General features: G+C 38.2%; 2 protein-coding genes across 2 annotated transcripts; both read right to left on the reverse strand.

The window, feature by feature from the left end:
- Window positions 1–1,897: 1,897 nt before the first annotated feature.
- On the reverse strand, window positions 1,898–3,954 carry LOC110055682 (zinc finger protein 367-like). The gene has a single exon (XM_020762067.2). It carries the CDS (start codon window positions 3,494–3,496, stop codon window positions 2,579–2,581), a length of 918 nt encoding a protein of 305 aa, XP_020617726.1. The 5' UTR covers window positions 3,497–3,954; the 3' UTR covers window positions 1,898–2,578.
- A 1,966-nt stretch (window positions 3,955–5,920) lies between these two features.
- On the reverse strand, window positions 5,921–12,990 carry LOC110055681 (uncharacterized). The gene is made up of 6 exons (XM_020762066.2): window positions 10,377–12,990; window positions 9,967–10,045; window positions 9,813–9,877; window positions 9,031–9,195; window positions 8,261–8,383; window positions 5,921–7,850 (listed from the first exon to the last, which is right to left on the reverse strand). Exons 1-6 carry the CDS (start codon window positions 12,891–12,893, stop codon window positions 7,803–7,805), a joined length of 2,997 nt encoding a protein of 998 aa, XP_020617725.2. The 5' UTR covers window positions 12,894–12,990; the 3' UTR covers window positions 5,921–7,802.
- Window positions 12,991–12,997: the final 7 nt, after the last annotated feature.

Below are 12,997 nucleotides of genomic sequence, written 5' to 3' on the forward strand. Positions count from 1 at the left end.
TTGGCATCATCGCGTTGTATTCTTGAGCAAGATGCTTGACTTTCACTGTGCCTTTCTCGATCCAGGTGTTTAGATGGGTACCAGTCCTGCAAATTTAATGCTGGGGTTTGAGGTAAGCTCATGGTATCTGGACCATTTTGCCTAAGTCCAGATACATTATCCGATAGGTGTGTGAGCTGGACTCCAGATCTGACTGGCAGGGTTCATGTTGTGTTTTTGGGCAAGACACCTTAGTTCCCACGTGTCCATCATCAGGCAGGAGTACAAATTGATAATGGCAAATTGGTTAGGGTTCGTGATAAACTGCTGGCAGTTACTATTTTTGCAGTCTTGTTTACTTTTGAGGTGAAATATGCAGCTGTCGAATAAGAAAGTGGGAAGTGCATACTCGGGCATGAAAATTAAATTGCAGTAGTACAGAGATGCATGCACTGTTACCAGGTTAAGGTGTCCGTGGGCATTGCCAAATATTGTTAGAAAGGGATGGATATGTATCATTTGCAATATTTATTTTTACAAATAAAGAAGCTTAAGCCATGTATTACACTGTGATAAAACACAACAGGCATTTGAGAACACAAGGGAAATGTAGAAAACACGAGCCACAGGCGAGTGTTTTCTACATTTCTTGAGTGCTCTCAAATTTCCGGAGTGTTTTATCACAGGGTAATACACGGCTTAGGCTTCTTCATTTGCTTTATGATAGACGTAATGTGGCAAAACAAAATTAAACACGCTTTTACTAGGTTTCATACTCTGATAAAACATGGGTTTTTGATCAATCAGGGTGTGCTCAGGGTCCTAACTATGTTATAAAGTGAAATAAAGCATAGCAGTCAATTCAGACTTAACCCTTTGAATACCAGTTACGCATATATGCGTAAGTAATGGTCGTGCTCTTTGTACCACTTGTGATGTCATTAATTTAAATGTCATCAGATATTCTTGATAAGCAGATAGTACTGGGAGAGGCCTTTCCATAAAATGGTCAGGTTTAGATATTGACGACATTCCAAAATGTCAAATCGAAAAATGTTATCAGTTTTGGTGTAAAAACAGTGGTAAATGGTCCACTGTGCCTATAATTGATCGAGGTCCATTTCTAGGCTTCGCCCATAATTAACATCCAACTTTTCATGGCAGCCAGAAAGAACATGCAATGCAAAATGTAGCCAGAGTAAAAGGGCCGAGAAATAAAGAAAGGAAAGGGGCAACAAACAAAATTAAGAACAGGTAGTGGCAAAAAAAAAGGCCAAATTATGGCTTATGTGCATGCCTGGAATCAAAATATTGCTCAATTTTGTACCCAATCCTCGAAAAATCTCTCCTTTTGGTAAAAAAAAGCTTTCATAGCAAAAGTTGGGCTTATTTAGCATCATGGCAGCCAAAAAACCTGACTGAATGGTTAAAAACAGTATTTTTTGGCAAAAGTTTGGTATTCAAAGGGTAAGCAGACGATTTTTTTTTTAAGTACTTTGAAGGGAAATTAAACAATATTTCTAGGCTTTTTCCTCGGGATCACAGAGAAAATTGTCTAGGCAGGGTAGATACATGGCCTAACCCCTGTTGAAAGTAGTATTGGCTGCATATTCAAATATAAATGTGGTACATATTCTTCAATATAGACTTCTTTGCTTAACTTATATTCAGGTGTATTACAACCCTTGCAAAAGCAAAATTATTTTCGTTTCCACTAGCCTCAAGAATTCAGGGAGTGCTGATAAAAAATCGAAGGCATTTTTCAGCCAGAATAACTTATCTTCTACCAGCTTTTGACAAAGTTTGAAGGACTTTTGAAGGCCTTTGGGACAGATGGCAGTAATCCTTACTCAATTGAAACTTCCATTGCTTTTCTTGGGTGTCTGCAGGAAGTTGTGAGACAATTTATGAAATACTGTTTTTATATAATTTAAATCTTTTATTTATCATAAATACTAAATACAAAGTCGCTAAATGCATCTGATTAGTAAGAGTATTTCAATACTGTCTTCATAAAACAGGAGAAATCATCAGTTAAAAAATTTAAAAGCTTTTTGTCTGGAAATGGCCAAATGAAGGAATCAAACAATCAAAGGTTGAAGATGCTTTAAAAAGTTTTTAACTTCGTATCTTAATATTTAATTTAGCAAGCTCTGTCCAGTGGATGTTTAACTAATGAATAGTCTTTTGTCTACAAAATGGTACAAATTATTTTTACAATGAGCTTATCTCTACCTCTCTGAACTAAAACTATAATGCTCTTTTTCTATATACAACTAATCTGTGATATGAAATGGAAAGTACGCTTGTGTTACACTCATAGTTACCATAATAAATACAACTTATTTGCATACAAAGGTTTGTGGCGGTTACGAAATGAACCGAAGTGAAACTTTACATTTTTTTTCTCAAAATTTCTCAAAGACACACTGAAATGGAACCTGGGTCATACAAATCAAAACGCAAACTCAAATAACACGTTACAAACATTCATTTTGAGCGAAAACTCGAAAAATAGTTACAATAACATCGTAGACATTTAAATTTTGCCCGCCAAAACGTTGTTTACAGGAAGTGGCTCAAACTCACATTTCAAGGGTTAATTACAGTTCAGCTGAGCATCAGCAAGTTCAACAAGTGCCATAGCTCCATACCATCTTTCTTTTGCCTCGGCCATTCGCTTTCTTGCCTCAACCCTCGATTTCTTTCGCTCAATAACTTGCTGTCGAGCAATTTCCTTTTCCAGCTTTCGTTTCAGAACCTTCTCTTCAAGCTTGGCGGGGTTTCGTTCGTCTTTGTCCAGCTCGTAGTTCTCTAGCCACTGTAACACAGCTGCTTTGTACTCGTTAGGTTCAGAATTTTCGTTCTTTAGGATTTCTTTCAGTGGAATGTCAGTATAGATGCGTTTGAGGCTTGCATATGGATGAATGCTGCAATGGCGATTGGCGTGGGTAAAGCGAGTCGTACAACCTTGTGCGGTACAAGCAAATGGTTTTTCACCTGTGTGAAGCCGTTGATGAGTCTTCAGTTGGCCACTTTGGACGAAAGCTTTTCCACAGTTTGGGAAGTCGCAAACGTACGGCCTCTCTCCACTATGTGTTCTCTTATGAGCTTGCAAGGACTTTTCGCGCGGGAAAACCCGGTTGCACACATCGCATCGGATTGAAGAGTATGAATTTTGGCCCTCCTTCATCAAAATGTTCACGACATCCGCCCTCGGTCGTCCTCTGGGTGGGATAACATTCGGTGAAGTTGGAGAGTAGTTTAGAGGCGTTCCAGTCGGTGTAGTTGGAGTTTGTGGAGGAGAAGGCGGCATGAACTTGTTTGTTGGCGTTGTCGGAGGCGACCAGACGATGACGGAGGTTCTTTGGTTCTGTTGTGACTTGAATTGCTCTGAAACATCTTCAAGCTTCGGGACAGGTCGAATCATCTGCTTGCTCATCGAAAAGAGCTTAGGACCCGGCTGAGGGAAGTAGATACCGCTTTTTTGAAGGGAAATCGTCAGGAAGTCAGCCATTTTTAAACAGCGCTGCTCGTGACTGCGGCGGTTTAAACCGATCAAATGAATTTCCCGCCTTTTGTAATGTATTTATAAACTCACTCAACGGGCGAATAAATTGTAATGCCCGCCAAAATGTTTTTGCGATTTTTCGATGCACTCCTTGAAAATATCAGAAAAGTGAAGCTTTCATCCAAGTAAATCAAGGTGCAAAAATGCTATTATGGGTAAAAGTGAGTTTTTGCACTCTTTTTGGGCCCTCCAACAAGTTTTTTCGTGTATCCGACGTCACTCTGTCTATTGTACTCGGCGGTGCAGGACCGTTTAAAAAATCAATACTATTTACATTTTCATTGTTTATCCTTCTAGCAGAAGTGTATACACGTGGCGTACGTTTCTCTCTAACAGAACAAAGCAGAAGTTGACACCAAGCGAGACAAGGTCTGGACAATACGGTTTCGAATACCGAATACTCGAAAGGCGGCACAACGTTTAAAGAAACGCATTTTTATCACTGTAGCCCGCGTGATTGCCATTACTATGCCATGTGCTTGAAAGATTTCAGCCGTGGAGTGATTTAACTTGACCGATTTAAAGGTTATCTGAAAACAAAATCAGTTCTAGTTTTACATAGAAACAATACTAATTAACGAGACACACTTTTTTGGCGCCAAAATGCGTCGAACCGTTACCCACATTTATTGTTTAAAATTTCATCATACCGCATAAATTATTCCTCCTAAAATCCGATACCTGTAAAAAACTCAAGGTAACCTTTGTGAACCCGTGTCGGAAATTTAATTTATGAGATCATAGTTACTAACTATGATGAGATATGAGATATGTTGTAAGCGCTAAGCTTAAATGCCGAACGTTGACAAGCCAGACAAATATCTTGATGTTGTGGTTTCCTGTTCAAGTATTGATTTAAGTTCCCGACAGGAACATTTAATTCTATCTCGTCAGTCAGAAAAAGATGATTTCGAAGCAAGATATATGTATATCTTTAATGTTATAAATAGCACCAAATAGTCGGGCAAATAGCGTTGCGCGTTTGTTTCACATTTTAAAATATCATACTCGCACTTTCATCGCGCACTTAGTCACGCGTAACGCAAAACCACTCTGCCAGTTTATTTTCAACCCTGTCCTTGACTCCTAACTGTTTTCGGCATACTAAACTCCTGAGAACAAATCAAACTTTTAAAAAGGTGACTCGTTACACAGAAAAAGCTGATTAAAATTTGCATGATTTTCGTTTTCTTTAATCACAATGTCCATTAATCACGTGAATTTTTTTACAGGAAGCTTTAAGAATAGGCCAGCTGGCTTCCCAAGTAGTGGGTGATAACATTTCAATTGACAAATCCCAATTAATCTAAAACTCGACAGGCCTCAATTCCTGTTTATGAGTTGATGGCCCTCCCAAATTTTAAATTTCTTGAACACTTCAGCCTTATCATTGCTCATGCCTGGCAAATTAAATTTGGTGAAGCCGTGATTGGTATTTTGGAGACAGTCAAGCCAAAATGGCCATGTTGAGACGGAATGAAATTTGACAAAAAATTCTGCAAATTGATATCACATGCACAGGTAATTTGAGGCAGTAGACAAGACTTCTGAACGGCCAATTCCGAATTTCAGTATTTCCTTATTAACTGGGGTTGTGGGGTAGGGCAGTGAATGTTTTTTTGTTTTTTTTAATGCCAGGTGTCATTTGGCTCCCACTATCCCTGGGTCTCCTAAGTTCTGTTTAGTATGAGCCCTGTATGGTAGTGAGATAAAGGTGAAGTCTGCATACGAGCCAAGTGGCCCATCAGGCCAGAGCTTATCCTGATTTCTGTAGCATGAAGCAACTAGGAATATTTCTACTCCCCCCTGGATGGGATGCTAGTCCACTACAGGGTTACCCCCAGGATTAAATTTGCCAGTACCTGGTACCCACCTGGGTAGAGAGAGGCACTGTAAGAGTAAAGTGTCTTGCCCAAGAACACAACACAATGTCCCCGGCCAGGACTCAAACCGGGACTGCTCAATCTGGAGTCAAGTGCACTAACCATAGGCCACTGCTCCTGAGCCACACAGTTATGTGAGGAGGTTAAACTAACCAAGACAAACACAATCTGAAGAGGAAATGTTTAAATACCAGGAAATTGATTGACTATTGTATATTCACTGTGTTAATATGCTATATGGATACTTGTATAAATACCATAGAAATACCATGTGTACATCAGGAGTAGTGCAGTTGTTGCCAGTGGGGCCCAAGCCTCTTACTGAGGACCATTACTTGCATTTATTATCATGGTGATAACAGTATCATGATTATGAATGGTTGATTTGAGGGCCTGCTGGGAACAAGTACTGTTTATAGCAGACACAATAAGCAGGGGGACTTCTCCAGAGGGCAGAAAGTGACTTTGACATGAGAAACTGCGAACATACTACAAAATGCAAACTTTTTAATTGTTTTTGCTGACAATGATTTCTGAAGAAGTAAGTGCACCATTTAAAGTTTTGGAAAGCCTGCTGTCAAATAGTGATTTATCCAAATTTTACAATAGGTGATTTTTGGGACTGGTAATTGGTAAATAATCCAGCAAAAGAAATCTTTTTTAGGCTATAAATGGCAGAATATCTAGCTTCCTTGAACCTAATTAGCCTCCTACACAGACGTTCTTTGGACTGAGGGAAGAAGATTGCATGATGAGCCCAAAGAGTGTCTGCATAGGAGGCAAGACCCTGATAGGCTGATTATATTCTGCAGCATCTAATCAGGCTATTAGTAATAATAATTGGACCGAGTAGAGTACAATTCAGGGAGCAATCGCATGAGTAACTTTGAAATCGGATGAGCTCGAAGCGTAAGGCAAATTTGAAGTTATGAGCATGATTACTCCCTGAATTGTTCGACAGGAGGTCCAATTACTAATTAATTGTATCTATAACAAATTTTGCAATTAAAAATGTCTTTTGAGAACTTCTTTTGAGCGAAAACATCTGCAACGCTTTTCATAAGTATTGGAAACTGTAGGAAACAGTGCAAAGGAAGCCATTAAAACGAGCGCAACTGACATGCAAATCACATGGGTAACCAATTACAGGTGTCCAATTACGAAAAGTTCAAATTGGATACCTGTAATTGGATGCCCACAAGATTGTGTGCCGATTACGTGACAAATAGGTGTGCAGAGAACCAATCATGATCAAGAATTTTGTTATGGATACAATTAAGCATCTAAATGAGCACATCTTTCTTCAAAATAACAAGTGAATGCAACTAAATTGGCTATAGAGCAAAGTAAAGTAAACACACAACAAGAGTAAAGAGCAAAATAAATACAGGGTAATAGCTTAGAAATATGTGATCTTGATGTGCAACCAAATTATGATAATAAGATTAAATGAAACTAATAATTATGAAGGAGAATTTATATTTTGAGGTTGACAATTCAACTTTTTACATAATGGTCATCACAGTCATTCTAGTCTAAGGAAGTTCATCACATTGACTACGAATAAGTTAAAATATTAACTAAAAATGCTCATTAAAAGTGCAAAATTATCACAATATTTCCAAACAATCCTCATGAGCACTACATAATGATAAAATAACATTTTGAGAGAAAAATTCACAGGCTAAAAAGGTACAAAGTACAAAATAAGCTAAATTACATGCACTGACTGGCTAAATGTCATCTATTTAATTTGGCCAATCAGACTCTAAGATCTTTGGAGAGGAAGGAGGAGGTGAAATTGACACACTTGCTAAATAAAGCTCATTTAGCCCCACAATTCTGATATACTAAACAGTCATAGTAATAGATGTCCAACAGTAGCAATTAAATGTAGACATGGTGATAGATGTGAATGCAGCCATAACACTATTGAAAAGCCTGAAAATTTTTTCAGGTCTTTTTTCTAGTAGTGTTACGGCTGCATTCACATCTATCATCATGTCAACTAAATAGTTAAATTACATGAAATTTACAGAAAGTTGTCATAAGCCACAAAGATGTCCAAACTAATTACATATTGTTTCATGACAACACTGGTATCACTTTATGCATATTTCCTCAAGGAAATTATGAAGCATTTTCTTCTTGTTTTCCCAAAAGTATGACAGAACTACTTTGACTTGTGTTCAGTCCAAAACATCTTGCCTATTGCATTGTTTCCTCTTAATGTCTGTCTTATTCTTTAAGACTTTCTCATACATTAATGTATGCCGATAACTTTAAAGAAACAAGGAAAGTATTTAATTTACTTTTCCCACATTGTAGACATTTACACTGTACGTTGTATAAATAACAATAGTCAAAGTTCAACCCAGGCCAGGCATCAGGTAAGCAAGATTATCCAACACTTCAGCCTGTCAAAATAACAACAGAACAGAAGTTGTCATGAGTTGATTTCAAACTAAAATGCCACCCAACCCTTGCAATCCCAAGCTCAAAAGACAAATTCTCAAACTGATTGCTACAGATCTTTTAATATCAGGTCTGAGAATTTGGATTTGCAGCAATAAAATAACCCTGTCTTCAATGAATTCCATTTATTTCCATTACCTGTCTGCTTGTTAAAATATGGCAATACTGTAAAGAGAACTTACAATAGATATTGGCTGTTTTTATGATACCATCGGAAGGATAATGTTTCCTCGCCGGCTGTACGTCTTTAGTATAAAGATGGGCTCAAGATGCATTATATGTCAACACGAATCTTAGGGTCCTTAGGGTAGATCTCTTACATACAGCTATATAATTATTTATTTAAGGTTACCTGGGTTTTTACGGAGCAACCATTTATTTCTGGTATTTGCGATGTTAGAAACAGTAAAGGTGCTATGGCACACAGGGCAGAGTCTAATAACACAGACAAACTGCCATGGACTTCACCTGGATCCTTCAAGAACAAAAAAAGACAGAAATGGTAACAGGTAGATTTGTAATCAAGTATTGTAACTTACATAAATTATACATGTACAAAATTACAGTTTGAGAATGTTCAAAGTCGAAAATAAAATGTAATCAAATATTAATAATTTATAACCCGTAAAAAAATGTTTCATGAGTAACTAGACCCTACTTTACTAGATTCAAACCTTACAATGTGTGTAGCTCATAATTGCAATGAATGTGATCCCTGGGCTATTATATTTTATCATTTTGGAAGGATATAAATTTCATTTCCTTCATACCCTTCCAAGGATGGTGAATGGTAAATGTGAGCATTTTTCTTTGTGGGCCCAAGACATTTTGACTTTCTAAATTGCGAGACCGAGACTTCAAAGTATTCAAGACATTCAGATGTCATTTATAAAGACAAAAAAAAAAATTGAGACTTTGAGACTTTCTTAGCCTTGCAAAAAGTTGAGACTCCAACACAGCTTTATGAAAAGATTGAGACTGCAAGACACATACAATTGCTATAAAAGACAAGACTTCAAGACCCATGAAATTTGTCAAACATCTTACAAGACCTGGGGGTTTTGAGGGACCATTCGCCACCCCTCCTTCCCACCCTCTGTAAGTCTACAAGTTTCTACTCACCTGTACGCGAAGACAGGCTCCAACAGTACACAGGGACTCCCCCAAGAGTTGCAAGTGCGCCGCTAAGTCAATAGCTTCCGCTTTTTCCTCTTTAGATGTGATTGAAGGTTTGGGGCTGCTGAGTCCAAGAGATTTCTTGAGTTCCTCTGCTTCTTGCCGCCAACTCTATGGAAGGATATAGAGATACAAAAGTTGTTGAAAAATCAGCCTGATAAGAGCAGGGTAATGTCTATAAATTATGATGATTCTTTAAGCCAATCATAGTTAGTAGTCAGAGAGAAATGGTTATGAAACCTGGCAAGCTCTTTGTTGTATGATTTTGTTGGCTGTTTTGGGGATTGACCCTGCACAAAACCTGGCAAAATACAAAAAGTGGTTTTATGCACATAGTCTATGCACATAAAACAAAAGATGTGCAGGGCCAAGGGTCTGCATGTGCAGGGTCTTCCAACGTACATCTCAGCCTGTTTGTTTGCTACTTTGATGTTTACCAGACTTCTTAGCCATTTCCCTCTATTAACTATGGCCAGATCTCTTCCCCCACATTTGTTATTTTTGTTACACATCCATTTCTTATTTTCAAAAATTTATTTAAGCCATACTTGTTTGACATGACATGGAGCAATTACATAACTGTATAAGATACACAAGTACTACTACTTTGTGAGAAAGCACTCCTGAAATTTATAATCTAAGTGCTTTTTGTGTGAAGTTCTTAGCCTCTTTTCAACTTCTTTGAAACAGCCTTCCTAATGCAGAATAATAATTAATAAATTTCTCACCTCCTTGTCTTGTTCACTAAGATTGTTCCAAGCGATGCCAACTTTCTTGCTAATTTCAGTAAATTCTAAGTGCAAGATTGAAGCAAAAACTCCAATTAAATATGTTACCTTTACTTTCTGGCCAAATTGTGCATAAATTAATCAGAAAATATACCTAATCCAGGGTTTTCTTCCACTACTTTCTTTCGATGCTGCTTGCAAAACAGCAGGTAGGATGTTACTATTTTAGGCTTCTAGGAACAAACAATAAACAATCAAAGATGAGTTTTATTCAATGCATGTAAGTCAATTGGAATTCAAAATCTTGGTTTGAATTTGACTCTTAGAGATGCTTTTGAGAAAATATGTCCATGTTCTTCTAACGGAGGAAAGAAACTGCATTCCATACAGAAAATTAGGTTTTGATCAACCTGAAGAACAAGTTGTCAAAATGCAATGAAAACGTCGCAAAGGAACCACCCCCTAAAATGTTGCTTTCCAGAGAGCTTTTAATTGCACTCAATTGATGATGTACAGACATTAACTTACAATTTCAGATGCCTCTTTTAAAATAACTTAATATACCTGTGGTGACTTGGTACGTTTTGCTGGAGTTAAACTTCCCTTTCCCTTTTTACTTTCTGTTGCTAAAGCGGTTTTCTTCTGGTTAGCTGAAGTTGACGTTGTTGGTTTTGAGATCTTCTTTGTCTTCACATCTCCAGACTTACTGTCTGTAGGAATCTTATCTTTTTTAATCACCAACCTAACACGTTCACCCTCAGATGATGAAGGTTGTAACTGCTCTTCATCATGAGAAATGGCCTTTTTTGGTTTCTTTTTCTTTTTGCCACTTTCGTTAGGTTGTTTTTCAGTGGAGTTAAGTCCTGCACTGTTACTCTGTTCAAGGTTATTACTTGCCATTCCTGGCTCATTGTTCAAGAGACCCTTGAATTTGATGGAGATCTTCTTTTTCTTTTTTATCACAGCCTTTTCATTTCCACCAGGATCTGAACTTTCATCAGGTAATTTGGCTGCAGATTTCTTGTGATGTGATTTCTTTGGCGAGCCACTTTCATGACTTCCTGAGGAATGTTTGTGCTTATGATGATGGTGATGGTGATGGTGATGATGATGATGATGTTTCTTGTGTTTTGTCGAATCTTCTGATTGAGGAAGTTGTAATTTTAAGATGATGTGCTCGTGTTCTTCAGTTTTACTGTCAGAATTGCTTGCGGCTTTCTTTGACCTGTCAAGGGCCTTGCTCTTATCTTTGTTAGCTTTTTGCTTTGTGTCTTTACTTAGCTTTCCTTTTCTTTTACCTTTTGATACACTGGTATTTAGATCACTGGATGCTGTAGAGCTATCAATAACACCCCTGGCAATGTCACTCAGAGAAAATCCTTCAGTGTTCTCCACACCTTCTTGTTTGACAACATTTTTACCAAGTGATTGAGTTTGTTTCTTTTTACTTGAGCCCTTTGTTGTGATTGTCTCTGGAGAAATCAATGTTTCATAACCAGCACTAAGCTCAGGTTCGACTTTGACTTTCACATCAGGTACACCAACCATTGACATCTGAGCCTCTTGTGAAGTAGTGACTTTCTTTTTGACAGGTTTACCCTTTCTTTTATTTAACCTTCCTTTACCTTGGTCATCTTTTGAACCTGCTGACCAGCTTGTCTCTGATGCTGGGGTAATAACAGCTGCCTTATTTTCTGAAACAACAGCTTCTGTGCTGATATATCTACTGACATCTGACCCTTCCACTTTGACCACTACACTGTCTGACTTCTCTTTCCCCTGGTGTGAAGACGGTTTTAATCCCTTCTTGGCCGATGACTGTACTTTACTGAACTGCTGACCGCTGTTACTTTTTCTTCTCTTGGGTTCCTTGGGTGTAGTGGATTTTTGTTGCTCAATTTGATTTGCCAACACAAACTTTTCTTCCTCGGATATCTTTTCAGACAGGTTACTTTCTTTTTCATTTTTGTCAGAACCTTCATCACTCTCAAGAAGTGAGAAAGTTCTTTTTGGCTTATGACCTCGTGATGACACTCGCACTTTAGGCGAAGGTTCATCACCTGTGACTGGAATGCTCTTTGAAAGATTCCGATCATTTGAACCTTCTGTTGACAGTCTCCTCTTGGTACCTTGACTTTTTGGAGTTCTTGTTTTGGAAGAGGTTAATTCTGGCACGTCTTGCTTCTCTTCCTTTCTGTCTTCTTGCTCAAGTAAAGGAAAACCCTTTTTTGGCATATGAGGTCTTGAAGAGGATCTCGCTTTAGGAGAACTTGAATTTACCGACTCATTCTCCAATTCTGGAGTACCAGGTTCCTCTGATTTCTGCTCTGCTTTTTCTTCTTCTTCAAGCAGTGAAAAGATCCTCTTAGGGACAGGGGTCCTTGATGACATCCTGACCTTTGGTGAGGGCTCATCTGGAGTTTCTTTCTTAGTCCTTGAGTTAGAAGTACCTTTTTCTTTTTTCTGCATAACTCCTGTGGTCTTTGGTGTTGTACTTTCAACTACTTGACTGGTAGCATCTGATTTTCTCCTTTGTGTGACTTTTCTTTCACGACTTCTGTGTTGCTTTTTACTTGTTGTCTGTTCTATACATTCTACTTCATTTCGTGCTGTTTTAAAAGGATCTGTCTCTGTTTTGAGCTCTTCAAGATAATTTTGATAACTTCGTCTAGTTTCCCTCTTGTGACCTTCATCAAAAGAGACAGTAGGATTCGACTTCTTTTGTTTTCTGGCGATCGAAGGTTCGTTTTTGGGTGTAATCCGTTTAGAGATGGTAGAAGGTTGCAAAATTGACTGAATTAATCCCGAATCGCCTGGTTTTGAGCTTGAAGATGCCTCAACAGTTCTACCAATAACAGCAGTTTCTTCATCATCAAATACCTTAGGCTTAGGCGGCCTTGATGATCTTCTGACCCCGGTATCGGTGTCTTGTAAAGTATGTAGTGGACTTTCATTCCGTTCAACTATTTCTTCACCGTCTTCATCTGACTTTGATCGTTTTGTTTGCGAGAGGAAAGAAGGAGAGAAGTCTTCATCTCCATCTGGTTCTCTCCTACGTTTACTTGCTTTTCGATGCGACATTTGATCAAGCAGTATCTATTCACTTTGGTGAAATAAAATGGAGCGTAAACATACACAAAGACGGCAACACTAAAATCAGACCGCCATCTTTGTTGTCTCGCTAT

This window comes from Orbicella faveolata, unplaced genomic scaffold (assembly GCF_042242905.1).
Source record: "Orbicella faveolata isolate gen_17 unplaced genomic scaffold, um_ofav_v1 contig_14, whole genome shotgun sequence".
Lineage (NCBI taxonomy): Eukaryota > Metazoa > Cnidaria > Anthozoa > Scleractinia > Merulinidae > Orbicella > Orbicella faveolata.

What these genes read in the sequence shown, in the direction of transcription:
- LOC110055682 (XM_020762067.2), bottom strand. Translation starts at nt 3,496, where the DNA reads ATGGCTGACTTCCTGACGATTTCCCTTCAAAAAAGCGGTATCTACTTC.
- LOC110055681 (XM_020762066.2), bottom strand. Translation starts at nt 12,893, where the DNA reads ATGTCGCATCGAAAAGCAAGTAAACGTAGGAGAGAACCAGATGGAGAT. An exon ending in GGAAGAAAACCCTGGATTAG is followed by an intron (nt 9,878 to 9,966) that starts GTATATTTTCTG and finishes TCTTGCACTTAG; the next exon opens with AATTTACTGAAATTAGCAAG. An exon ending in GAGCCTGTCTTCGCGTACAG is followed by an intron (nt 8,384 to 9,030) that starts GTGAGTAGAAAC and finishes TTGTTCTTGAAG; the next exon opens with GATCCAGGTGAAGTCCATGG.